This window comes from Octopus bimaculoides, chromosome 18 (assembly GCF_046866305.1).
Source record: "Octopus bimaculoides isolate indiv1 chromosome 18, ASM4686630v1, whole genome shotgun sequence".
In the NCBI taxonomy this organism is placed as follows: Eukaryota; Metazoa; Mollusca; class Cephalopoda; order Octopoda; family Octopodidae; genus Octopus; species Octopus bimaculoides.
In genome coordinates, this window is record NC_142945.1 from 15,660,279 (window position 1) to 15,687,979 (window position 27,701).

Below are 27,701 nucleotides of genomic sequence, written 5' to 3' on the forward strand. Positions count from 1 at the left end.
CTGATTTGGCAGAGTTTCTACAGCTGGATGCCCTTCCTAACGCCAACCACTCAGAGAGTGTAGTGGGTGCTTTTACGTGTCACCCGCACGAAAACGGCCACGCTCGAAATGGTGTCTTTTATGTGCCACCCGCACAAGCCAGTCCAGGGGCACTGGCAACGATCTCGCTCGAAAATCCTACAGGAGCCAGTCAGGCGGTACTGGCAACGGCCACGCTCAAAATGGTGCATCTCATGTGCCACCCGCACAAGAACCAGTCCAGGGGCACTGGCAACGATCTTACTTGGCTTGCCGGGTCTTCTCACGCACAGCCCATTTCCAAAGGTCTCGGTCCGTAGTCATCGCCTCGGTGAGGCCCAATGTACGAAGGTCTTGCCTCACCACCTCAGCCCAGGTCTTCCTGGGCCTACCTCTTCCACGGGTTCCCTCAACTGTTAGGGTGTGGCACTTTTTCACGCAGCTATCCTCCTCCATTCTCACCACATGTCCATACCAGCGCAATCGTCTCTCTTGCACGCCACACCTGATGCTTCTAATGTTCAGCTTTTCTCTCAAGATACTTACACTCTGACGGGTATTCACATTGACATTACACATCCAACGGAGCATACTGGCTTCATTCCTTGCGAGCTTACGTATGTCCTCAGCAGTTACAGCCCATGTTTCACTGCCATGTAGCATGGTTGTTCGTACGCATGCGTCATACAGTCTGCCTTTTACTCTGAGTGAGAGTCCCTTTGTCGCCAGCAGGGGTAAGAGCTCTCTAAACTTTGCCCAGGCTATTCTTATTCTAGCAGCTACACTTTCAGCGCACCCACCCCCACTACTAACTTGGTCGCCCAGATAGCGGAGGATAATATAAATCTGAAGAAGTTTTCAAAAATGTCAAAACTGAAAAAATTTACAGAAAAGGGATGGAACAAGATCCCTCCCTTTAAACATACATATGATGCCTACATGCAGTAAAGTGGTTGGTGTTAGGAAGTGCATCCAGCTGTAGAAATCATACCAAAACAGGCAATGAAACCTGGCACTGCTCCTGTCCTTGCCAGTTTCTGTCAAACCATTTGACCCATGCCAGCATGGAAAATGGATGTTGAATGATGATGATGATGAGGTCTGAAGACATTATAAATTTTGGCATGCTATATGATAATGTCTGAGTCTATTCTAAAGGAATACCCATTTCCCTATCACATGAGAACTTTTCCAAATTTGTGAACTTTATTCAATGATTTGGCCAAAACAGACCAGCACTAGTTTACTCAGACTTCATTTTTGTCCCTATAGAATGACATATTGATAATTCATGTATTTCTTTTATGTGCTGTGAGTGCTACAGATTTAATTGGTAAGCTTCCAGTGAGTCAAGACACAATTTCACTTCTCTGTTAATGCATATTCACTTCAGAATACTGCATTCTCTATATCAACTGAAATATAAAACCTTTGTTTCTAGTTAACAAGAAACCAATTCTTTATTTCCTTACATGAATTAAATTTTGTCTTATACAAAGTTTTCTGATTTAGGTACAAGGCCAACAATTCTGCAGGAAGGAGATTAAATCAATTCCATCAACCCCAATAGTTGACTGGTACTTTATTTTATTGACTCTGAGAGCGGGGCGGTTGGAAGGGCAAAGTTGAGCTTGGTAGGAGTTGAACCCAGAACATAAAGAACTGGAAGAACTACTGTATGGCATTTTGTCAGAAGTTCTAATGAGCTTTCCAGCTCACTGCCTTTTTTTGTCATATATAATTACAGTGGGTGGAGGCGCAATGGCCCAGTGGTTAGGGCAGTGGACTCGCGGTCATAGGATCGCGATTTCGATTCCAAGACTGGGCATTGTGAGTGTTTATTGAGCGAAAACACCTAAAGCTCCACGAGGCTCCGGCAGGGGATGGTAGTGAACCCTGCTGTACTCTTTCACCACAACTTTATCTCACACTTTCTTCCTGTTTCTGTTGTACCTGTATTTCAAAGGGCCAGCCTTGTCACACTGTGTCATGCTGAATATCTCCGAGAACTATGTTAAGGGTACACGTGTCTGTGGAGTGCTCAGCCACTTGCACGTTAATTTCACAAGCAGGCTGTTCCGTTGATTGGATCAACTGGAAACCTCGACGTCGTAAGTGACAGAGTGCCAACAACAATTACAGTGGAATTGGCATGAATAACTATCTCAAAATCTTATGATGGTATTGCGAAATATACCACAAAGTCAGATTGCAGCTAATAGAAAGAAGTCTGGACAAAGACACTTTTGGAGACCTAATTTTTAAATATAAACAGAAATTTGTCATGTCCATCCTTTTGCATGGAGGAGATATACATAAAAGCCCAGCCTGATCTGATATACATATGCTTACTAATTCAAAATTATCAAGCTTCATACTTCAATAAATATTGTTTTTTCTACTCTAGGCACAAGGCCCGAAATTTTTGGGGAGGAGGCCAGTTGATTAGATCAACCCTAGTACGCAACTGGTACTTAATTTATCAACCCCGAAAGGGTGAAAGGCAAAGTCGACCTCAGCAGAATTTGAACTCAGAACGTAAAGACAGATAAAATACTGCTAAGCATTTCGCCCGGTGTGCTAAGGTTTCTACCAGCTCACTGCCTTACTTCAATAAATATTTTTAAAAACGACTCTTATAAAGGAGTCTAGATGATACAGGATAAAAATTGAAAAGCAAAGGTGCAAAGAGAATAAAATGTGATCTTATATTGTATGAATTTTTGCTTAGTTATTGGAGGAGAGTTTGTAAAAATTATATGCTTGAATATTCAATGTCACCTAAATTGTTAACTCAACATGATCTGTTTAATATGCACATATTTATCTTTACCTATACATGCAGTTTGTATAAGTATGGAGAATGATGTAGTTTTATAGATCTTTTGTTTGTTTTACATATCTCAATTCAGGCTCTACAGCTGTGTGTATACATGAATAAACATTTATGCATGAGCTCACAATTTGTGAAGAGCATATTTCACCTTTCATCCCTCTGAGATCAATAAAATAAAATAGAAACTGTGATGATAATATGGTGTCGTCTGTTAGTTGTTACCTATTAAATTTACTGATGCATTCACAAGTGCTTTGTTTTGGTGGCATATATATAAAGGGTTAATATATATATATATCATCATCATCATCATCATCATCGTTTAACGTCCGCTTTCCATGCTAGCATGGGTTGGACGATTTGACTGAGGACTGGTGAAACCGGATGGCTACACCAGGCTCCAATCTAATTTGGCAGAGTTTCTACAGCTGGATGCCCTTTCTAACGCCAACCACTCAGAGAGTGTAGTGGGTGCTTTTACGTGTCACCCGCACGAAAACGGCCACGCTCGAAATGGTGTCTTTTATGTGCCACCCGCACAAGCCAGTCCAGGGGCACTGGCAACGATCTCACTCGAAAATCCTACGGGAGCCAGTCAGGCGGTACTGGCAACGGCCACGCTCAAAATGGAGCATCTCATGTGCCACCCGCACAAGAGCCAGTCCAGGGGCACTGGCAACGATCTTACTTGGCTTGCCGGGTCTTCTCACGCACAGCACATTTCCAAAGGTCTCGGTCAGTAGTCATCGCCTCGGTGAGGCCCAATGTACAAAGGTCTTGCCTCACCACCTCAGCCCAGGTCTTCCTGGGCCTACCTCTTCCACGGGTTCCCTCAACTGTTAGGGTGTGGCACTTTTTCACGCAGCTATCCTCATCCATTCTCACCACATGTCCATACCAGTGCAATCGTCTCTCTTGCACACCACAACTGATGCTTCTAATGTTCAGCTTTTCTCTCAAGATACTTACACTCTGACGGGTATTCACATTGACATTACACATCCAACGGAGCATACTGGCTTCATTCCTTGCAAGCTTACGTATGTCCTCAGCAGTTACAGCCCATGTTATATATATATATATATATATATATATATATATATATATATATATATACACACACACACACCTACGTTTTTGTCTTTGTATTACTACACCAATGCCAGAGAACTAATGTTGGTTTGTTTACGTCCCCATAACAGTTTAGTAAAGGGACTGATAGAATAAGTACTGGGATCAACTGGTTCAACTAAAAAAAAAAAAAAAAAAAAAAAAACCCCCGCTTCAAAGCACCCCAGCGTGGGCCACAGCCAAATGGCTGAGACAAGTAAAAGATAAAAACCAAGACGCACATTATATATATATATATATATATATATATATATATATATATATATATACACACACACACATATACTGTTGACTTCATAATATTCCTGCTTTTATAAAATACCTAAAATAAATAAGAAATAAATCAATATGTAGTTTGCAAATATTTTTAATGTGCATTCAAATACTAAATATTCTCTATATTCAATGTCCTTGAAAAAATAGTTATCTTCTCTTACTGTGTCATTCTGGTACATCTCTTTTTTTTTTTAATTCAAAATTTGAAACTTATCCAGGAAACAAAACATTTTTTACCATCTCTGCTAAACCTGATGACACTCAATGACATTTATGAAACTATGTAAAGAAATGTTATCTAAAATCTCTTCATACATGTTAATGAACTTCCCACTATCTTTAATCATTAGTATTACAACTTTCATAGTTTCATAGTCCGTGTCACCCTAGAAAACACTGACAGATAGTGAACTGGCAAAATTGTTAGAACATTGGACAGTGTTTTGCAGCATTTTGTTAATGCACTTTAATATTTGTAGATCAAATACTACTGAGATCAACTGTGTCTTTCATCCTTCTGGGATCAATAAAATAAGTTCCAGTCACATATGAGACTGGTTGTATGTGTATGTGTGTATGACTAATTTTAAATACTATTGGATTTTACTCACAAGGTATTGGAATCTTTTATGTATACCATTCTGCTTAAATAATGGATCTACAAATACAATATCCCTGCATATCTCACATCTATTTTCATTCCTCCACCTCACTCTCTATTTCGTATCTTATCTGAATTAACTATTGCTTAACCACCTTCTCACACCGTCTCCGATGAAGGGATATAATAAATATCCTGGAAACAGCTGTAAGACCTTCTATTTATAAATGTTCTAAAATCTACACAGCCTAGGAGTAGGAGTGGCTATGTGGTAATTAGCTTGCTTACGAACCACATGGTTCCGGGTTCAGTCTCACTGCGTGGCACTTTGAGCAAGTGTCTTCTACTATAGGCTTGGGCTGACCAAAGCCTTGTGAGTGGATTTGGTAGATGGAAACTGAAAGAAGCCCGTCGTATATATGTATATATATGTATGTATGTTTGTGCGTCTGTGTTTGTCCCCCCAACATCACTTGACAACCGATGCTGGTGTCTTTACGTTCCCGTAACTTAGCGGTCCGGCAAAAGAACCGATAAAATAAGTACTAGGTTTACAAAGAATAAGTCCTGGGGTCGATTTGCTCGACTAAAGGTGGTGCTCCAGCATGGCCGCAGTCAAAAGACTGAAACAAATAAAAGAATAATAAATCTGAGTGAATGATGAGATGACCCATTCTGAACAAGGTGTGAATTAAGCCGATGATCGAAATAACAGCATTTGTTGCTGTTATGTTTGGTGACACTTACAAACCTTCGAATGAAATCTTAACGTTTTGCGCTTTGTTGATGAGAAAGAAAGGCTACAAGAAAGGTTTAGGGGATAAGTCGATGTCAGTAAAGACAGAAAAGCTGCATCACCTACATTGTTATACACATTGTTATACACATTCACTTAATTTGGTACTCTCTCAATCAGCTTCAAGAGTTCGTGAATGTCGAATTTTCTTCCAAACTTTATGAAGAATTTCGACTTTTTTCTCAGAGTCGATGGCTTGAATAGTCCCTACTGGACGAGATCGCTGGAAGGTGATTTCTAAAGTTATAGAGAAGTTACTCGTGTCTTAGTAGCTACTTCAAAACGGTGCATCGTCGGGGAAAAACTATTTTCATTTTCAGACTCACCATATTTCGAAGCATATATATATATACATATATATATATATATAGATAGATAGATATATATCTCGTACCGTAAGATCGCTATCCTTGTTGATGAATGAATTAGTAAATAAAGAAGTGAATAGGGTAACTTCAATAATTCTTTCTAATCAAGCTATTTGAGTGGCTCAGATGGTCCGGTGTATCTTTTTTTAATGTTACTTTTTTTCAGTGTGTCCGTCTGACAATAGATGCTGTCGTTAATTAGAGTATTTTCTATACAGGTAACATTTTGCTTTTCCAGAACAAATACATTTTGTAATATGATCAGTGACTCACATTTGAAACGAGGGTATGTATTTGCTATTACTAGTGTATAGATGATACTGTATTCTGATTTCTATATAAGAAAAGTATATTTTTGTTATAATTGTATTGAATTGAAAAAAAACCGCGAAAGCCATTAAAATGCAGAATTTCCATTTAACAGGCTTTTGACGTTTTGCTCTAAATCCGCTGAGATACGATCAAATATACGCTTGAAAGCAATAGCAACGTATATATTCTTAATACTAATGAATAGCGATTAAATTTTATCTTTTATACAGAGTAATTTTTTAAAGCAAACGTAGGGTGAATGAACTAGACATATACATATACACGTAAACACGACATATGTAGTTTTAAAATATTCATTTAAGCTTTTGAAAAATGATAAATGATTTTATAGTTAAAAAAAACTACTAATCCTATGCAATCAAAATATGTAATTATATTTAGTTGATTGCTTTTCGCTGTCTCCGTGAATTTAATCATGCCGCTTTATGTATAGGTAAATACAAAACCAGATGTTCATATTCTGATATTTTGAATGCATTTAATACACGTTTCGAGTACTTATACACATAAGAACTATCTTGCGTAACAACTCGTAAAACTATTAGAAACACGCGTATTAAATACGTTCAAAATATCAACGTTTGTCTATAATAGTGGTTCTCAACTTAGAATCCTCTTTGATTCCTATTTTACTTAGGATGGACTCTCATAGCTATTCGACGGTTTAAAAAAATCCTATTATATTTTTACAATTGATGTTACACATTGTTAGGTACAAAACACATTGTTTTGCATTTTAGCCTTCAAATGACGCCACAGTAGAAAGGATTATTATTGTTCAGCATTTGGTAGTTTCAGATAAATACTGCATCAGCTGCTACACCTCCATGTTGCTGGGGTGTGTGCTGCATTGTGTGTTCTTTTTTGTTGTTGGGGGAATGGAAACTCTTCCTGGTATTGTATTGCATCAGTTTCTTTTGTTATATTAGTGTGTGTAATGTGTTAGGTATCTGGCGAGTAGGTAGTTGTTTATTTTATTATTATTATTATTATTATTGAATTACTTTGCAGCCATACTAAGAACTCCTCTGATAATTCAGACACTGCAAAAAAATCTGCCATGGTCAAGAAAATTGGAACACATAATGGTACTTTCCATTGTGACGAAGCTCTAGCCTGTTTTCTACTCAGATTGCTTCCTGAATATGAAGATTCCACTATCATCAGGTAAATATAATTTTATGTTCAGATATGTATTTTATATTCGGATATAATATGAGGTTCAGGTGTTGCTGTGTGGTAAGAAGTTTGCTTCCCAACCACATAATTTCAGGTTCAGTTCAGTCCCACTGTGTAGCACTTTGGGCAAGTTTCTTCTACTATAGCCCTGGGCTAATCAAAGCCTTGTGAGTGGCTTTAGTCGATGGACACTGAAAGATCATTACATATGTATATATATATATATATATATATAGATGCAGATCATCATCATCGTTTAATGTCCACTTTCCATGCTGGCATGGGTTTTCTCCATTGTTCTCAACACGTTATATAGATAGAATGCTGCTTGAGAAGCTTCTCTGCATTTAGATCCCTGCTTTTGCAGCTCTACTTCAGTATCCCATGCTTTCCCAAGGGAAGGCCTTCCTATCCCAGGTCTTATTGGTTTTCAATTGTCTTTGATGTTCTTGTAACTTGGCATTTTTTTCTAGGTAGAAGTGGTCCATATATTCTGACTTCTACCCTGTGACCTGTCAAGAATAGGAGGCTCTACAAAGAGCTTGTGCTCCACTAGCATAGTTCTTAGGGTCATTGAAGCACACAAGCCACCAGACCACAACAAGAACTTCACCTTGTGGTGGACTTTGCATGTACGTAAAACAGCAGTGTGCAGGTATTTTGAAAATACTTCAATGAGTGATGACCATACCCTGTATAGTTACAGGTTGCCCTTTGGCAAAGTATAGCAACTGTTCAGCCACCCTACCAGGGATACGGCAAAGTCATGTGACTGCAACACGACAGATTGTGAAGAGGTAGCAGAAGAGCTCAACTGAGCCAATGGTACTTCTTACATTGGTGCTGAACAGAGGAATCCTAGAAGATCAACGGTCAAGATGGCCAAGCTCTATCAAGAGAATAACTGCAACACATCCATAGGGATGGTGTCCATGGTTGTGTAATCAACTAATGAAAGATTCACTATGACTCAAGCTTCCAATTCAAATTCATAAAAATGGAACTGGATGGTGACAGAGTCATGGGAATCTGTGAAAGCAGCAAAAAAGAGAAATATAATGTCCTGTAACTTGACTTTATATGAATAAATATATTTGCTTTTACTTTATATTCCAGAACCCGTGATTCTGAAAAGTTGGCTACTTGTGATGTTGTAGTTGATGTCGGTGGTGTGTACGATCCTTCTACATTCAGATTTGATCATCATCAACGGTTAGAAACTTTATTTGAATCTGTTTTGTTATCCTCTCAAAATGACACTGATTAAATACAATTTTTGCTTATTACTTTTATTTCCCTATCTCTGTACAAATAGGTGCGGGCGTACCTATGTGGTTAAGAAGCTTACTTCTCAACCATGTGGTCTTGGGTCCAGTCTCACTGTGCAGCATGTTGGGCAAGTGTCTTCTAGTATAACTCCTGCCCAACAAAAGCCTTGTAAGTGGATTTGATTGATGGAAACTGGAAGAAACCCCTAATAGATCTATCTATTTCTCTATCTGTCTCTATCTATCTATCTGTGTGTATGTGTATGCATTGACTTCATTGAAATTTGAACTGAATATGTAAAGATGGATGAAATGCTGCTAAGCATTTTGCCTGGTGTGATAACAATTCTGCCAGTTTCCCACCATAATGTATGGAGTTGGTGCATAATTAATGACTGTTTTATCATTTAATTTGCAATAGTTTTAAATAAAACTTAGAATAAGAAAACAGTTGTTAATTATGTACCAACCAAATAGATGAAATAATCATTTTTTTCATCTTCAGAGATAAGATTAATGACCTCCTCTTCCTTTTTAATAATAACTCATTCTAAGCATGTACATATTTATTTTTTGTTCTAATTTAAGGAAATATGGTTTTTAATTGCAGAAAAATGTTATATTTCTTTTCATATTTTATACAGATCATTTAATGAATCAATGTCAAGCTTAAATTCAAGCAAGAAGTGGACAACTAAACTGAGCAGTGCTGGTTTGGTCTACTACCATTTTGGTGAACGTATCATCCAGAATGTTTTGAAATGTGGCAAAGAAGACAATAAAATTGTGACAACAATTTTTGATAAAGTTTACGAACGTTTCATTGAAGAAATAGATGGGATAGACAATGGAATCAATCAGTGTGAATGTACACCAAAGTAACTACAAAAAATGTTTCTTTTTTTTTTTTTTTGGCACATACTCTCTCTTTTTGTCTCTTTTGGTGTGTGAATATGAAAATGTTTGTAATCAGTATTAAATGCATATATAGTCAATGTATATATAGGTGCAGGCATAGCTATGTGGTAAGAAAATTTACTTCCCAACCACATGGTTTTGGGTTCAGTCCCACTGTGTGGCACTTTAGGCAAGTGTCTTCTACTATAGCCTCAGGCTGACCAAAGCCTTGTCAGTGGATTTGGTAGATGAGAACTGAAAGAAGCCCATCATGTATATGTGTATGTACATATCTATGTGTGTGTTACTTTGTGTTTGTTTGATAAGCCTGTAACTTAGAGGTTTGGCAAAGAGAGACCAATAGAATAAGTATCAGACTTTAAAATAAAAAAAAAAAGTCCTGGAGTTAATTTGTTCAATGAAACCCTTCCATGACTGAAACAAGTAAAAGATAAAAAATAATTATATCACTAATGGTTGTTCCTTCCTGGACCCGATTTAGTATTGGATGCATGCATGCATGCTAGTAGAAGACTACTGAGGCAAAATTTCATGTTAATTTATATTTTAAACAGTAGTTTAATATGATAAAGTCATTTTAATAAATTCTTCATTATTTTCAAAATTAATTGAAAGAAAGGAAGTGTCTTTTGACATAGATATGGTAACAAAGGGGTTAAATTTATTGATTTTATATATACAAACCATTGACAACTTAAAGATAATGTTCAACTGTACCTGATAAAATAGACAGTCTGTGACCATCTACCAATGGTTTAATTCAGAGCAATTTATAGCTGCCTAACAGGATGGTTTCTCTTTTAAGAATAAACTCTTTTTATAAGGTATGTGCTGAGCTCCTGTATAAAAAGGTAAAGACCCCCTTTCGGCCAGGAGTGATCATGGGATTGCACCTAGAAAGTTCCCCTCTGAGGCACAAGTCCAGGCAAGGCTGTTTATGGAAGACCAGCAGTCACCCATGCATACCAACCTCCCCTCTCCATGCCACTGATGTTGTCCAAGAGAAAGGCAAAGGCTGATACAGCTTGGCACCAGTGATGTCACGACTCATTTCTACAGCTGAATGAACTGGAGCAACATGAAATAAAGTGTCTTGCTCAGGAACACAACACACAGCCTGGTCTAGGGATCAAACTCGCTACATCATGATTGTGAGCTTGATGCTCTAACCACTGAGCCAAGCACCTTCACAGGGCTCTTGTATAGGTTTACAATATAAGAGAGGTAAATAAAATAAATACAAGTAAGCAAAAAAGTGTTTATTCCAGCAGAGTTTGATCTCAAGAAAGTGAGTTAGTGAAGAACTAATTTTTAATAAAATATTTAATTGCATTAAACACCATCTGTGCTGTTACCATTATTATTTAATTGGAACAAAACAGATTAGCAGAGTCAGTGGAGCATAAGACAAAATTGCCTTGTGATAATTAGTTACTTTCTTGAATTTACCTTTTAGGTTTCTGATTCATTAAAATAAAGTACCTGTTATGTACTGGGGTTGGGTCTTGTGCCTATGTTAAAAACCATTTTTATTTAACAATAACTAAAAAGCAGTTTTAGAAGATCCTTTGAAATAGTATTCAAATTAATCACACAAACACTGTAAAAATGTACTAATATATTTTAATATAAGTATCCTTATTTTATTTTGTTGTCTTTTGTAGATACATTATTTCAACAAATCTCTCCGGTCGAGTTTCACATTTGAATCCATTGTGGAATTGCAGCGACACTAATGAAGAGGTATGTTTGATTTTAGTTTTAGAAACATTAGCATGCCAGACAAATAAATGCTTGGTGGCATTTCATCCATCTTAATGTTCTGAGTTTAGATTTCGATGTGGACGACTTTGCCTTTCATCCTACACAATTTTTGTCCATGGGTAGCAATTATTATTTCCTAGAAAGTATGAAAAATGGTTAATATTTCCTTCAAACTTTGCTTTTGTTACAATTATTCAAACCCTAAAGAATCCCCCTCAACACATGACTGTGATGCTCCCCCCACTACTCCTGCTCACGATCAAAGATACACATATTATCACCACTAAGGGACATGCTCAAGTGACAAGCAACTGACAAGCAAATCTGTAGTATTGGACAGAATATTTGTTATAACAATATTTCTGCTTCAGCAACTAGCACTGAATCTGTCTGAAATGTAATGGAAAATAGATTAGTTTCAAAACATTGATGTCCAGATCACTAAAAGTAAAGTTTGAAGGGAATAGTAGTCATTTCCTTTGATTTCTCGATAGAAGCAAATAAGAAATAACACTTACTGACCAAAGACAAAAAAAAAATTAAAATTTTGTAACACTATGTTATCTACATCTTTTAAAATCTCCTCCAGGATCAGTTTAAGAAAGCTATGGAGCTAGTTGGCAGTGAATTTCTTGAGCGAGTGACATTTTATAAGAATTCTTGGATTCCTGCAAGAAAAATTGTCAAACAAGCAATAGAAGAAAGATACGAGGTTTGTTTTGTTTATAAATTTTTAAATTCATTTCTTTATAGATTTTATATTAATGATAAATTACTTGTGTGTGTGTGTACAAATGAACAGAAAATCATAATGCATGTATTACAGTTTATTCAAGGATGTGGGTTCTGCAATTTCTCGCTGAACAACCTGCACAGGCGATTTGTTTATAGTGATGAAACGTTTGTGCTGTACGTCAGCTCACTCCCTTTGTCAAATCAACATTGCCTGTACAGGTGCATGGTGCAGCACATGTCAGGAGTCAAAGTGATCGCAGAGCAATGTGAGATGGAGTTTTTTACTCAAGAACACAATGCATCGCTCAGTCCAGGGATTGAAACAGTAGCCATGAGTACAACCTAACTACTTAACCATGTGCCCTCACACACACACTGTTCATATTTGATACCTTCCAGATGTGACTGTGTGGTAAGAAGCTTGCTTCTCAGCCACATGGTTTCATGTACACCTCCACTGCATGGCACCTTGGGCAAGTGTCTTCAACTATAGCCTCAGACTGGCCAAAGCCTTGTGAGTGGATTTAGTAAATGGAACCTATATGTGTGTGTGTGTGTATCTGTGATTGCTCACTCCACCCTCACTGATTGACAACTGGTGATGGTGTGTCCATGTCCTCATAATTTAGTGGTTCAGCAAAAGAAACCAATAAAATAAGTACTGGGGTTGATACATTAGACTAAAAAGAAATTCGTCAAGGTGGTGCTGCAGCATGGCTGTTGTCTAATGACTGAACCAAGTAAAAGATAAAAGATACAAACACACACACACACACACACAAACAAATATAAATGCTTAGGGAAAATACAAAGAAGTTTGCTAAACTAACAATTAATGCTTATTCTTTATTAATGTTTCCTCTCCAGATTGACAAAAGTGGGGAGGTTCTCTTACTGAAGAATGGTGGTTGTCCGTGGAAAGACCATCTACTTTCATTGGAACAAGAAATGGATATAAGTCCAAAGATAAAATATGTCCTCTTCACTGACCAAAATGGCTGTTGGCGTATTCTGTGTGTTCCTGTAGAATTGGGATCTTTCACTAATCGGTAAGAAATTTGTTTTTACAACATTCACTGTTTGTGAAGGCACAGGCATGGTTACGTAGTTGAAAAGTTTGATTCTGGGTTCAGTCTTTCTGCATGGCACTTATAGCACGTTCTGCTATAGTCCCATGTTGACTAAAGCCTTATGTGTGAATTTGATAGACAAAAACTGAAAGAAGCCCATCATATGTGAGGTGTGCCCCAGCATGGCCACGGTCTAATGACTGAAGCAAAAGATAAAAGAAGGTAGTGTTGGTTAGCCTAAGTCTTGTTAGTAAAAGTGGGTTGGCAAAAACTTTCAGATGTGTCATATCTGTAATTCAAAGACCCAGCTGTGTCACACTGAATCTGCTTGAAAACTATGTTAAGAATGCACATGTCTGTGGATTACTCAGCCATTGATAAGCAGGTAGTTTATTTAATCAAACAACTGAATACTTATCATTTGCTGTGTTTTCTGTAAGCTGATACCCTAAATTTTTTTCAAAACTGTTTTAATTCCAACTCGTTTTTTCATTTCAGTGTTTCTCCTGAACATTCAAAATTTCTCCTCCTTTTTTTTCCTCTTCTCTTCTTGCAGACTCTCTCTCCCTGAAGAATGGCGTGGATTGCGAAATGAGGAACTGAGTGAAAAAAGTGGCATTAAAGGGTGTGTTTTTGTCCATGCAGGAGGTTTCATAGGTGGAAACAAAACATACGATGGAATTATTGAAATGGCACAAGTTGCTCTTGCTCAGAAAAGAGACGAATAAATCTTCCTTTTTTATCTTTATCTTTTACTTGTTCAGTCATTTGAACTGCAGCCACGCTGGGGCGCACCACCTTGTATAGTTTTAGTGGAGCAAATCGACCCAGGACTTATTTTTTAAAGCCTAGTACTTATATTGGTCTCCTTTGCCGAACTGTTAAGTTATAAGAACATAAATACACCAACACCAGTTGTCATGCAGTGGAGGGAATTAGATACAAAGACACACACACACATATGTATATGATGGACTTCTATAAGTTTCCATCTGCCAAGTTCACTCACAAAGCTTTGGTTGGCTCAAGGCCATAGTAGAAGACCCTTGGCCAATGTATCACACAGTGGGACTCAACCTGAAACCACATGATTGGGAAGCAAGCTTCTTATCACACAGCCACACTTTACCTGTGTTTATATATATATATATATAGTCAAATTGAATAAATGAACTTTAAAAATAGCAAACACCAAGAGCCTGTGCACATGGGATGTGTTAATTTGACACTCAGTAAAAAGGGAGAATTTTTGGCATTTGGTATATAGCTCTTCATCGAAAAAGAAAAAAGTCCAAAGAAAGAAAAAAAATCACCAACAGCACATGTATAGTTACATTGCTGAAGTATGTATATATATATATATATATATTTGGTTCATGTTTTCATGAGCAAGGATTTAGAAAATTTGTATAATTTCTGTTCCTCTATGCTATTTCTCTCATATTTGACTGCACATTTATGGGAAAGCTATGTATTTCTCTCTTTGGCAAGATAACTCCTTGTCCTTCTATCATACTTGCATATCCCCCGTCAATACTTATATCCCATTCAGTTGAGGGATCTTGTCTTGCAGGTACTAGGTGACCTCACCAGTACAGGTGCCACAAAAAAAAAAAAAAAGCAGTTAGTACATTGTGAAGCTTTTGGCATTAGGAAGGACATCTAGCTGTAGAAGCTCTTCAAAAGCAGATGTGGAGCTTAGCACAGGCCTCTGGCTTCATCATTTTATATTAAACTGTCCAACTCATGCCAGTATGGCAAAAAGGGACGTTAAATGAAGCAGTTTTATTCCTTTTATTGCTACGGCTACTTTTCTTAATGATTATTCACCAATGTAAAATAATAGACCTATTGTGTAATTAATCAACAGATAGCCTGGATATGTTTCCTTGGTGGACCACAAGCAAAACAAATGAAAGTGCATGGTTCAGTGGTTAGAGCATCGGGCTCACAATCATGAGAAAGTGAGTTCGATTCCTGGACTGGGCTGTGTGTTGTGTTCTTGAGCAACACACTTTATTTCACGTTGCTTCAGTTCACTCAGCTGTAGAAATGAGTTGTGATGTTACTGGTGCCAAGCTGTACCGGCCTTTATCTTTCCCTTGGATAACATCAGTAGCTTGGGAGTTGGGAGGCTGGTATGCATGGGCGACTGCTGGTCTTCAATAAACAACCTTGCCTGGACTTGTGCGTTGGAGGGGAACCTTCTAGGTGCAATCCCATGGTCATTCATGACTAAAGGAGGTCTTTACCCTTTACAAGCAAAACAGCACTGTCAAGAAACCATTATTTATTTACAATCCAGCAAAAGTGAAGTTTATACAAACTCGCATAAACACACATACAGAGTTTCTTTCAGTTTCTCTATGTACTATACCTATAGACAAGGCTTTGGTTAGCCTGGGGCTATAGTAGAAGACACTCTTTAGCATACAGAATACTCTGTGAAATGTAATGGTTATGTATTCACAGTGTTTTGAATTAACTATGTATTATTTTGTATCTGTGAGATTTTGGTGAGGTAACTTTTAATTTTTAGAATGATGTAGGGTTTCAGTCATTAAACTGCAGCCATGCTGGGGCACCACCTTCAAGAATTTTAGTCAACCTACTTAATCCTACCACTTATTTTCTTTTTTTAAACCTGGTACTTATTCTATGTCTTTTTTGTTGAACTGCTAAGTTACAGTGAGGTAAACACACCAACTGTCAAGTGGTGGCAGGGGACAAACAGATACAAAGATATATATATATATATATACAACAGGGACACTTCTTTTCAGAAATCATATGCTTCTAGCTACTTCCCTCCCTTGAAGTGAAATCAAGCTATAATTGGTAACATTACTGCATGCATATGTAACAATAAAAGGCAGGTGAAAGCATACAAAATATAAATAAAAGAAAAAAAAACTTAGCCTTACACTGTTCAGTCTTCAAGCAATTTAATGTCAAAATAGGCAAAGATATACTGCGGATGTGACAACATATCAGAAGAAGAAAAAAAGCTTCAAATATTTTTTTTTCTGAATTTGTTAATTTATTCAAATATCTTCCACAGAGATTTGAATACATTAAGTTATTGTTCAGAACACTTGGTATTTCAATGAAGTGTGTGCATGTGTATGTGAGACGGGAAACCCATTTTTAAACTAATTATAAAGACCAAACTCACAAATCTAATTAGTAACGAACTGTGCAATCGATTGGACTATCACTCAGATTTGTTCCAACTTATACAAAATGATTAAATAGTTCAACTGATATTAACTGACTGCCACACAGATTGAAGCTTCTTCCAGCCTCATTTAAGAACAATGCATTTTCTTCCTGGTCATTCACTACCTATATATGCACACAAATTCATTATGAACTAAACCAAATCTGATATTCTTATAGTGATGACTGGGATTATTAAATTTACTATCTTCCAGCCATAAAGCTATACATTATAAATCTTCCATACATATATATATATGTATGTATATATATACATATATATATATATGTGTGTGTACGTATGTATATATGTATGTACGTATGTATGTCTATATACATGTGTGTGTGTTACATATATGTATATTTAAATAAAATCTACTTACACAAATGCATCAAGGGGAAGTAACGTTTTATTCAAAGTACATTGGATATAGATCTCAATTCAGCATATATATATGTATATATATATACACACACACACACATATATACATATATGTATGTGTGTGTATATATATATATTGTAATTATTACTTTTTCATGCCTCACTCACAACAAATATTCTTTGACTCAAACCAACCCAATGTCATGCAGAGCTGCCACTGATATCAACAGTTTTTTTTCTTCCCCTTTTCCATTCATCTCACAACATTAAATGATATTACATAACATTATAACATATTTTGTCAATAATGAGAGGTAAAAAAAAAAAAAAAAAAAAACTAGTTTCAAACAATGCAGTAAATAATTTTTAATCACATCCAAGAGGAAGATAAGGGGATGGGGGGGAAGAAGAGGAGGAGGAGGATCTATTATTGACCAATGTTCCAATTTTCACTTATTCAGAAAAAGATGAATAGCACTCTTTAAATATATGAGCAACTTTTTCTCCATATATGCAGGTGAGAGGATATATATATACATATATATCTATCTATATATATATATATATATATATATATATATATATATATATATATATATATATATAAGTCCAAATGATGTGTGGTTTACATATTTAATCAAGCTGATTAACTTTGTCCAGATGAGTATAATATAATACAATGTTCTCTCTTAGAGCCATAATAGAAGTGTACTATAGGAATTTAATGGGATTTTCTTTTTCTCAGTTGTTCAAAGTTCACATATATATATTTTTCTTAAATTCCAAGTCTTCCATTTCATTTAAAGCAATCTTGCTAGTGACAAGGCTAAATACAAGAAAATAATTTCACTGGTACCCCAAAAAAAAACATTTTAGTTATTAATGGTACAGTAAAATTATATAGTAAGAGGGGAAGAGAGAGAGAGAGAGAGAGAAAACAGGGAAACTATATTACAATATTTTAGGGGTAAACATTAGATGACATAGTGTGTATGGTTGACAGAAATTTATTCAATGGAGGCTTTCTGAAGATTTTTGAAACCTTGTTTTTACTTTTTTTTTTCTTTTATATTTTATTTAAAAAAAAAAAATAAACTCCGCCTTTTATTTCCCTGCAAGGGAAAAAATAATTAAGTAGGAGGAATTCAGTTGTCATAATACAAAAAAAAAAAAAAAAGTCATGACAATCTCACTCCATAGCTATGGTGCTATAAATTATAGTTCAATTACATTTGAAAACAATAATTCTACTCCCTTGCTATCGATTAAAGTAGGAGCCAGAGCAGAGGCTGAAATTCAGGTGAGTGAATAACATATTGTCCTAAGGAGAGTATCAACATCAAGTTGAAATGAGAAGAAAAAAAAAAAAAAAAAAATTAAAGTGGTGCAGAAAAGTTAATATGTTAGAACACAGATCTTGATGATGATGATAATGATGGTGATAAAGTGTGTGTGTGTGTGTAGATATATATATATATATATATATATATATATACATACATAAACACAGAAACGGTAACCAGTTTGTTCATATGATTACCAAACATTTACTAAGAAATGCCATCTATTAAATAAAAACTATTTGCTAAACAGGTATGGAGTAATTTTGTGAGCTAAATGCTTGTTTGTTTCAGATTCCTTCGTTCTAACAATGAAAAGCATGCAAAAAAAAAAAAACAACTTAAACTACATTAAAAAAAAAAAATTTTTTCTCTTCAGCTTAATTACTTCCAAACAAAATATAATTGTAATCCTCCACTATCATTATTAAATGCATTCAGTTTTCTATTTTCTTCCTTTCATTCTGTGAACAGTGTATTCTAAAAGACTTAAATAATAATAATAATTACAAAAATATATCTAGCTGTCATTAATATTTTCAAATGTCATTTTAAAAGAAAGCAAATGTTAAAATAAAATGCTGAGAGAGAAGAAAGGGACTTAGAAAAATTAAGCAAGAAAGACTCCCCCTTGAAATTTTTTTTATTATAGGCACAAGACCCTATATGTACTAAGTAAGAAGGGATATATATATAGATGTATGTATGTATAATTTACATATTACTGGTCTTATTTTATTGACCTATGAGAAATGAAAATTAAATTCAGTGCCATTGTGCTATAAAGTATATATGTAGCCAAGCTCCTTTGACCTCTGTGCCAACACTATCATATGGCTGTTAAAAAATAATGTAAAAGATGGTAAAATAACAGGAAGTTTATCTTTTAGCAAGTAGGATTAAATAAGAACAGGTAACAATCAAATTATATTAATGGAACAATAAAACTTCAACGTTTCATTATACTTAAAAGATCTACATCATCACATTGTTTCTGGACAGTAAAAAAAAAACCCAACAAAAAAAGTCACTTTCAGGAACCACTTAACAATGGCATTGTACAAATTTTAGAAAGAGAGGACCCTACCCAGCCCCAAGATGGACATTATATATATATATATATATAAAAAGGGTGGGTAAATTCATTAATCACTTAAAAAAAGGGTAAATTGAGCAGAGCACAACAAAACACAAATGAAAATTCAAATCATTAACGTTTCAAAATTTTGGACATTCCAAGTAAAACATTAATTATACATAAAACTCTGTGTGTTTGTGAAAGAGAGTGAGCTGTGGGGGAGAATTGGAGGAAGGATATAACAAATAAGCCATGAGGGGCACAAAACACAGATGAACAAAAGAGAGAAACAAACTAAAAGGCACAACTTTTCTGTTATACATAGAGAATATACTATGATGCAGTCATGTGGAAATTGGTTATAGAACTTGGAGAAGATATATTAATCTAGTCTGGTTCACTTACTGAATACACAAGATAAATAAATATGCATTAAAAATTTGGGGGGGGGGGGGTAGAATGTTTATTAAAAATAAGCAAATAAATTATTAGAAAATTAAGAGGAAATAAAAATTAAAAAAAGAATTGGGCAGAGACATTCTACATTGCATTTGCTGGAGTCTAATTAGATGACAGATAACCATGTATTTACTGAGTATCACAATGCAAAGAAGGAGAAAAGATAATGTCAGAGATCAATTGAAAGAGGAAAACAAGTGGTTGAATGCAGAGAAGAAGAAAGTGTTTCAATGAAGACCAGGTATATCTCAAACAAAACTCAATAGAGGGAACACACCTGAAAGACTCTCACAGCTTGACAACCAGACAGTATGATTTTAATTTTTTTTTTTTTTGGACACAAGCAACCACAAGAGAAGAGCATTAAATCTTACAAATGCAATGTATTAAATTATTCTTAAAGAAACTAATGCTTCCACTGTTTGAACTACCATGTCAACTGATTTTTAATATTTAGACTGATCCTTTCTCCCATTATCTCTTTAGCAATGAATACTATTAACTTGGACTGAACACCAGAAACAAATCACATTAGCCTAAGAAGAGATCTCTTTGGAAAAAAAAAAAGAAAAGAAAAAGACTAGGTCATTGAATTTGGAGAGAGTGTATTTCATACAAATAGAACTGAGTGAAGTGATTGAGAGAAGGAAAGTGTCCTCAGTAGAGAAATATATGATTTCATATTTGATATTATTTGAATTTTTTTTATTCATTTATTCACCAATTTTTCTGTTCATAGATTAAAGTATAAATGAAGTTTAAGAGTGTCATGAAAGTTGTTTTTCTGTTTATGAAGTGATTTTTCAAATATAATTTGCATCATCTGAGCTGTAAAGTAACCAGAGAAAGGAAAAAAAAAAAAAAAAAAAGACATTCCCTAAATCTTGTTTACGCCTCAACTGCAGAAATTTATAAAATCCTATTTAATTATTTGTCTTTCTAGATCCCAATATCTAACAAAATAATTATTTTTACATTATCTTTCAAAACATAATAATTGATAAAAAGTAATAATAAGAATAATTATTGTAATGATAATAAAATTTTTTTTTTTTAAATTGAGGGCATATCAGATTTCTAATTTAGGTTTAGGTGAAGTTACTTAGTCTTAGAGAATGTAAACAAAGCAGGAATACAAATAGTTATTTCGGAGAAGGGAGAGAAGGAAAAGTTATGTTGAAAGGCAGAGAAGAATTTTTTTCTTTTTTTTTCCTTTTTGTTTACTACTGCCAACAACCATCATACCTGCTGTTTCTAAGACAACAACTTTATACATTTGCTGGTAAGTGCAGATAATTAAGAAATGGTATCTCTTGTGAAGAGAAACAAAAAAAAAAACAAAACAAAAAAAAAAAACTGTGCACTCTTGCATTTTTACATCTTTGCTTTTTGTTTGTTTTTTTTCTTCTTTTTTCTAAATGTATTGCTTCTGAAAGCAATCAACTCTTCCCAGTGAGTTTTGATCTAAGAGTTTATTATTTTTTTAATATTTTATCACTCTTGCTACTAATGTTGCTGCTAATAATAATGATGATGAAGGTGGTGGTGGAGGTGGTGGTGGTGGTATGATGAAAATGATGATGATGATACTGATTTGATAATGATGATGCCAGCTATTATCTCGATGTTGCACTATCATTAAACACCAAGGAGACTATGTAACTCTTCATCGTCCATGACTGGCTCATCATCTTCCTCTTCCTCTTCATTGGCTGGAGCTGTGAATGGTGTGGAATCTGTGTGTTTATTCTTTGTATTCTGCTCGAGTTGGTTAGTAGGATGCTGGGGTTCCTCATAGCCATAAGATTCAGTCCCTTTAATTATTTGTGCTATGCGAGCTTCCAGATCTCTGTGTTCCTGTTGAGAAATTTGAATGAATGAAACACAGCCAGCTTTAATAAACATGGTATTCTTTTTTTTTTCATTTGTTATTGTCCTAATTATACTAAAATGAAACAAAGTTGTATACTGTATAAACTACTATTACGGTACTGTCTACTGTCTTTACGTGGAGGCGCAATGACCCAGAGGTTAGGGCAGCAGACTTGCGGTCATTGGATCACGGTTTCGATTCCCAGACCGGGCGTTGCGAGCGCTTATTGAGCGAAAACACCTAAAAGCTCCACGGGGCTCCGGCAGGGGATGGTGGTGAACCTTGCTGTACTCTTTCACCACAACTTTCCCTCACTCTTTCTTCCTATTTCTGTTGTACCTGTAATTCAATGGGTCAGCCTTGTCACACTGAATATCCCTGAGAACTACGTTAAGGGCACACGTGTCTGTGGAGTGCTCAGCCACTTGCACGTTAATTTCATGAGCAGGCTGTTCCGTTGATCGGATCAACTGGAACCCTCGACGTCGTGCCAACAACAAACTGTCTTTACAGTGCTCAGGTGTGTGTGTGTATGTGTGTTCTTTTATTTGTTTCAGCCATACAGTTGTGGTCACGCTAGAGTACCAATGTGTATGTATATATTTTTTAATGACTGAATCAGAAGTGAAAGGGTTGTGCCTATATTTGCCAGGTAGAACTATTTGCAAACAGAGTGAGTTGCATTAAATAGTGCATAAGAAACAGATTGTAGTGTTAAAACAGGTACAGTATGACAGGCTTCTGCTTAGTTTCTCTATTTACAATTTCATTCACAATGTGCTTAACCCAAGACTATGGTAGAAGACAATACATCACTGTTTTTAATCACACCTTAGCGTAATGACATTCATCTATGACACTTTGACTTTAAAATCCTTTGTAGATACAATACAGAGAAGTGGTTGGTAGTGGTGGTGGTGTTTATAGTAGTAGCATTAAGTGCTGTAATGGCAATAGTAGCAGTAGTAATAGTACTTATTGGACAAAGTGTTAGACCAAATCAAAGTGCCTACACTCAATAGAAGACTTTTTAAGGGTGCTATACAGTAGAATTGAAACTGGAACCATGTGCTTACAAAACAAACTTCTTGCCTACACAGCTGTTTATGGCTGCATTTATTGATTAAGTTCAACAAAAGTTACCATATGTGGTGACATAAAAGTTGCATGGACATATTAGATGTACCTCAATTTCAGCAGTGCTTATTCAGGAAGCATGTGTCTAGTGCATTAGAGCATATAATATTTAAAGCAATCTTAAGGCTATGAGCTGCCAGAATCGTTAGCACACCAGGCAAAATGCTTAATAGCATTTTGTTAATTTTTCACATTCTGCCAAGATCTACTTTGCCTTTCATCCTCTTGGGGTCAATAAAATAAGTACCAGTTGAGTACTGGGGTCAGTGTAATCAACTTACTCACAACTTTGAAATTACTACCCTTGTATCAAAATTTGAAATCACTATTTAAAGCAATGCTGTATATAGAATCCAGGGTGATTTTCTTTCTTGAGACATTTAAAACAAAAACAAAAAAGGGTTTTACATGCCATTAAATGTTGTAGTTCAATTTGGTGTCCTCAAAAGAGATAACAGAGTAAATGTGACGGGATATGAACTCATAATATAAATACAAAAGGTAGTAAATAATTAACTATACCTCTAGCATTTCCTCTTCTTCATCTCTAAAATCTGCAAGTGGAACGAATTTCTGTGGTTGTTGATCTTCTTTACGAGATGTGTTGCTTGGTTGAGCAGGATGGGACACTTGGCTGCTTTCTGCAGGAAAATGAGACTGTATAGGCGGTAACAAATCCAGTAGAGAAGAGGGCTGGGTGACAGTGTTAGATTGTACTGGGACTGGAGTTGTTGTAGGGGTAGCAGAAGGTGATGAATGGCGATGGGGCTGAGAGAGTGCAGCTGGACTGTTGTGGGGTTGTTGGTGCTGCAAATGTGATAACCCACCAACACTTGATGGTGGTGCAGAGCTCTGAGTAAGACCCATAGTTAGCTGTGATGGAGTAGCAACTACAGGCGTTGGACCAGCAGTTGAGTGTAGAGGTGGTAACTGGTTTTGCACCAGCGACTGGAAAGAGGGCACGTGCGAGTGCTGAGAGTGTGTAAGCTGAGACGGGACACCAGGTACACTTTGTAACGGCATAGATGCATCCATCTGAACTTTGTGTGGCTGCCGTCGTGGTGACATAGAAGGAATCTGCGGGTGAGATTGTGGCAGTTGTTGTAATGGTTGTTGTTGTTGTTGCTGCTGCTGCTCCATTAAAGGCAAGTTTTGCTGTGCTTGAGACACACAGGTTTGAGGTAAAAAGTCTGACTGCCTGGTATGAGACACATGAAGAGACGAAGGAAATGAAGGTGAGGACTGCACAGAATGTAGCACTTTAGAAGGATCCTGAGGAAGGGTAGTTTGACCTGTTTGCTGATTAGACTGTACTAAATGTGGAGCTGATGATGGCAGATGCACTGTTGACAATGATGCAACACCAGGAATGCTTTCATGCTTATCATCTGTCCTTGAAATTGGATTTACCACAGGTGATACAGTACTTACAGACATTTTGTCATTAGACTTGTTAACTAGTCCTTCCGTTACTGATGTCTCACCTGTACTGTCTTTGACTCCACTCGTAACCTTTGAACACACAGCCTCACTGGCTGCATCAGTTGTTGGAATACTATTCCGTTGTTCAGTGGATTTCTTATCTTCTGAATGTGGCATCAATCGGTCCACAGCAGCGACAGTGGCTGACCGATGTGCAATGCTGTGGGACATTGTGTCAGTGATGCTTTTGTCCTGTGTCATTCCACTTGATACATCTCCAGTTAGAGGAGTAACAGTATTTAGCGGAGACCATATTTGGGCATCTGATTTTATTTCAGTTCCTTCTACAGATGCCACCTTTGCATCCTCCGTGTTGGAAGTAGCTGACTTGGAGTTATCTCGGGATGGATCTTCAATAGTTGCTCCGGCGGCTGTTGAATTGTCTAAAGTACTGTCCACTTTGTCTAAAGAATTAACATTCTCTTTATTTTCTTGTTCCGGTTTTCCTTCAGCTAGGGGAATTGAAAGAAAACATTATTATGAAACATTAGAATTCAAAGCAAAACATCAAATTTAAACAATATATTTAAAACAGAGTATTTTCTATTTGAACTCATCTCTAAATATTAATACAAAATTAGCTTTTCTTAGTCATATGTGATTTGAAGGTAATTTGGCTGCTATTTCCAACAGCTTAAGCAGCAGCAAAGAGGTTTCCTCATTTTACAATACTGATATGAGTCTCAATGGTCTGCAATAAAAACCATTCCACAAAATCTGCATTTGGTTCCCTTCCACAAGCTTTTAAATTCACATCAAACCATTCAGTGAACCATTGGTAGCAGACAGACACGCTTACAACCAAATAACAAACTTAAAACCCATTCCCATTTTAGTGTCTAATCACCTGGGATATTGATTGATACTCAAACCCTTTCAAAACAATATTCTAACTAAAAAAAGGCATCACGCTGGCAGAATTGATAGCACACGGCAAAATGTTTAGTGGCATTTTGTCCTTTACGATTTGTGTTCAATTCCACCAAGGTCGACTTTGCCTGTCTTCCTTTTGTGGTTGATAAAATAAGAACCAGTTCAGTTCTGGGTTTGATATAATCAACTTACACCCCGCCCCAAACTTGCTGGCCTTGTGCCAAAATTTGAAACCAATATTTCTAACTATAATACCCTGTCTTCTCTGTATTTCATTTAAATTCTAAAATAATAGTGAATTTAGCTTGCTGAGGCCATACACTTCAAATAAGCAAAAAAAGAACCATGTGCTGTTGAAAATTTCACAGTACTTAAAATCATATTTAGGTGAAAATGGCTTTAATTCACATTATCTCATAGCTTTGAGATTTTAATGTGTTTGTTTAATTTTAGAATGGCATTGTAAGGTAGGTATGAGGTCAGATCCGGTCAGTATGACCATAAAACAGGTAGAATATTTGGGCAATATATGGCCGGTTTAAATATGAACCACCAAATCTGGGTGGTCTCCAGTTTATTTCACTATCTTGCAACCAATGAAAGGTGAAAGGGTTAATCAATCCACCACTCCCTTAGGTAAAATAATAGGGTGATATAGAACAGGTTTAAATATGAAAAGGGAAATCTGGGTGGTCTCCAGTATTTTGGGGTCTTGTGACCACATGTAGTGGTAATGAAAGGTGAAAGGATTAATCAAACCACTATTCCTTTAATTACCGTCACACTGATAAAAAATATTTTAAAAACAATACCAATATTACCTGGTTTTATTTCATTTTCTTTGTTTTCTTTGTCTTTTCGATCCCGTTCCTCTTTTTCTAACTGTTTTTTAAATTCAGCAGTTTCTCGATTAAATACCTTTAAATATAGAATTGAGAAAATTTGTTTTTAATGTAAAACAGAATTGGAGTATAAGGAATTCCGCCACCACCTTTTTTAAAAATATAAATGAGCATTAATGATGTAATTTTCAAACACTTGCCTGAAATGCATTTCAATCTTATAATTTCAACAATTATTTTTAAATAATTGTAGAAATTATAAGAGTGAAGTGCATTTTTACATATCATATTTATTCTGTCAAATGTAATGTTTATTAATTTGCATTGTTTTGAATTAATCATACATTATCTCATACCTTTGAGATTTCAATGATGTGACCGTGTAATTTTAGAATGACATTGTAGGGTATGTGTAAAAGGACAGATTTTGACAGTTTGAACATAAAACAAAATATTTGGTCCAGATTTGGTTGGTTTAAGTGGTAAAGGGTTAAATAGCTTCAAGATTCCAATTTCACCCTTGGTTCTATGACACAAGTTTCCTGTTTTAACCCTTTAGCATTTAGATTCCTCTGTCAAATTTAATGCTTATTTATTCACAAGGTTTTGAATTAATCATGCATCATCTCATAGATTTGAGATTTTGATGATGTGATTGTTTATTTTTAAAATTACATTGTAGGGTAGGTACGAGAGGCTGGATCTGGCCATTTCAAACATAAAACAGGTGGAATATTTGGGTTGGCTATGGCTGGTTTAAATGCGAAAGGGTTAAAGTGATCCAAATTAAAACCATCCATCAAAATTTCGCATTAATTTGTATTCCAAACACTGATTTAACAATGACAAAGTTATTTAACTAAACTCCTCGTTTTTAAAATTAACGAAACATAAGTAGCATATTCCAACAGAAAAATGGTAAAAATTCACTGTAAATATACGATTAGATTACTTTGTTTCTTTAACGAAACATTTTCAAAAAACAATTCTGCCAGTATTTTCAGTAACTATGGTAAACGTGTGTGTGTGCGTGCATACTCACTCACTCACTCATAAATGCATCTGTTATAAAATTTATTTTTTATCTAAGTTGTGAAAATAAAGTCAATATATTACCTGTGAGAAAGATTCTCCTTCAGCAACCATAAAAAGATTTTTGAATTTGTGGTAAATAACTTCAGCTTTTTTCTTTATCTTCTCACTACCTTTATATTTTCTAATCTATAGAAAAATCAATGCAAAAATGAAAAATGCAAAAAATACCAAGTGCATTTTTTAAAATGATCAATTTAAGCATCACACTTTAGCAAAAATAGTACAGTAGCAACAATGTAAAATAAAATGCAATAACAAAAATGCATAGAAGGAACATAAATTTGCTAGGTTTTGAATTGAATTTGTGGATTAATCATTCATTTTAATCGTTTGAGAGAATTAAAAAAATTTCCCAAATATAACTTGAAATTTCATAAAGAGGCAAATAAATTATAATCTCCTCTAATGTAATATTTGTTAAGAGAGAAATAGACAGACAGAGAGTATAGAAAGCATAAAAACAACATAGCATGTTACTTTAATGATTAAAATTCCATGATTGTTTGAACTACACAAATCAGGCAAGCAGCTGACAATTTCCAGCTTTCTTGTCTTTTTTATTATTTTGAATATATATGCATAAATACTAAAAAAAGTTGTACATAAAAGTACAAACCTAATAGATC

At 35.6% G+C, this 27,701-nt stretch overlaps 2 protein-coding genes across 3 annotated transcripts in view; one reads left to right on the forward strand and one right to left on the reverse strand.

Annotated features, from left to right (window-relative positions):
• Positions 1-6,112: 6,112 nt before the first annotated feature.
• On the forward strand, positions 6,113-14,041 carry LOC106873298 (MYG1 exonuclease). Of its 2 annotated transcripts, none has more exons than XM_014920608.3 (8): positions 6,113-6,244; positions 7,371-7,526; positions 8,655-8,750; positions 9,451-9,684; positions 11,389-11,467; positions 12,078-12,200; positions 13,091-13,272; positions 13,850-14,041. In XM_014920608.3, the coding sequence occupies exons 2-8, from the start codon at positions 7,420-7,422 to the stop codon at positions 14,019-14,021; spliced, it is 993 nt and encodes a 330-aa protein (XP_014776094.1). In that variant the 5' UTR covers positions 6,113-6,244; positions 7,371-7,419; the 3' UTR covers positions 14,022-14,041. The 2 variants fall into 2 exon arrangements, with proteins under 2 accessions (XP_014776094.1, XP_014776093.1); XM_014920607.3 differs by having other exon boundaries at positions 6,164-6,312.
• Positions 14,042-17,887: 3,846 nt separating this feature from the next.
• LOC106873296 (uncharacterized) overlaps positions 17,888-27,701 on the reverse strand; it is a 61,847-nt gene continuing 52,033 nt past the window's right edge. Inside the window, exons 17-20 of the mRNA XM_052974302.2 lie at positions 27,097-27,201; positions 25,960-26,056; positions 23,306-24,717; positions 17,888-21,630 (exon numbers count right to left, since the gene is read on the reverse strand). Coding sequence (XP_052830262.1) covers positions 21,412-21,630; positions 23,306-24,717; positions 25,960-26,056; positions 27,097-27,201 — 1,833 coding nt within the window. The 3' untranslated portion in view covers positions 17,888-21,411. The remainder of the gene's footprint in view (positions 21,631-23,305; positions 24,718-25,959; positions 26,057-27,096; positions 27,202-27,701) is intronic.

What these genes read in the sequence shown, in the direction of transcription:
- LOC106873298 (XM_014920607.3), top strand. Translation starts at nt 6,212, where the DNA reads ATGCTGTCGTTAATTAGAGTATTTTCTATACAGGTAACATTTTGCTTT. An exon ending in GAAGATTCCACTATCATCAG is followed by an intron (nt 7,527 to 8,654) that starts GTAAATATAATT and finishes TTTATATTCCAG; the next exon opens with AACCCGTGATTCTGAAAAGT. An exon ending in GCAGCGACACTAATGAAGAG is followed by an intron (nt 11,468 to 12,077) that starts GTATGTTTGATT and finishes AATCTCCTCCAG; the next exon opens with GATCAGTTTAAGAAAGCTAT.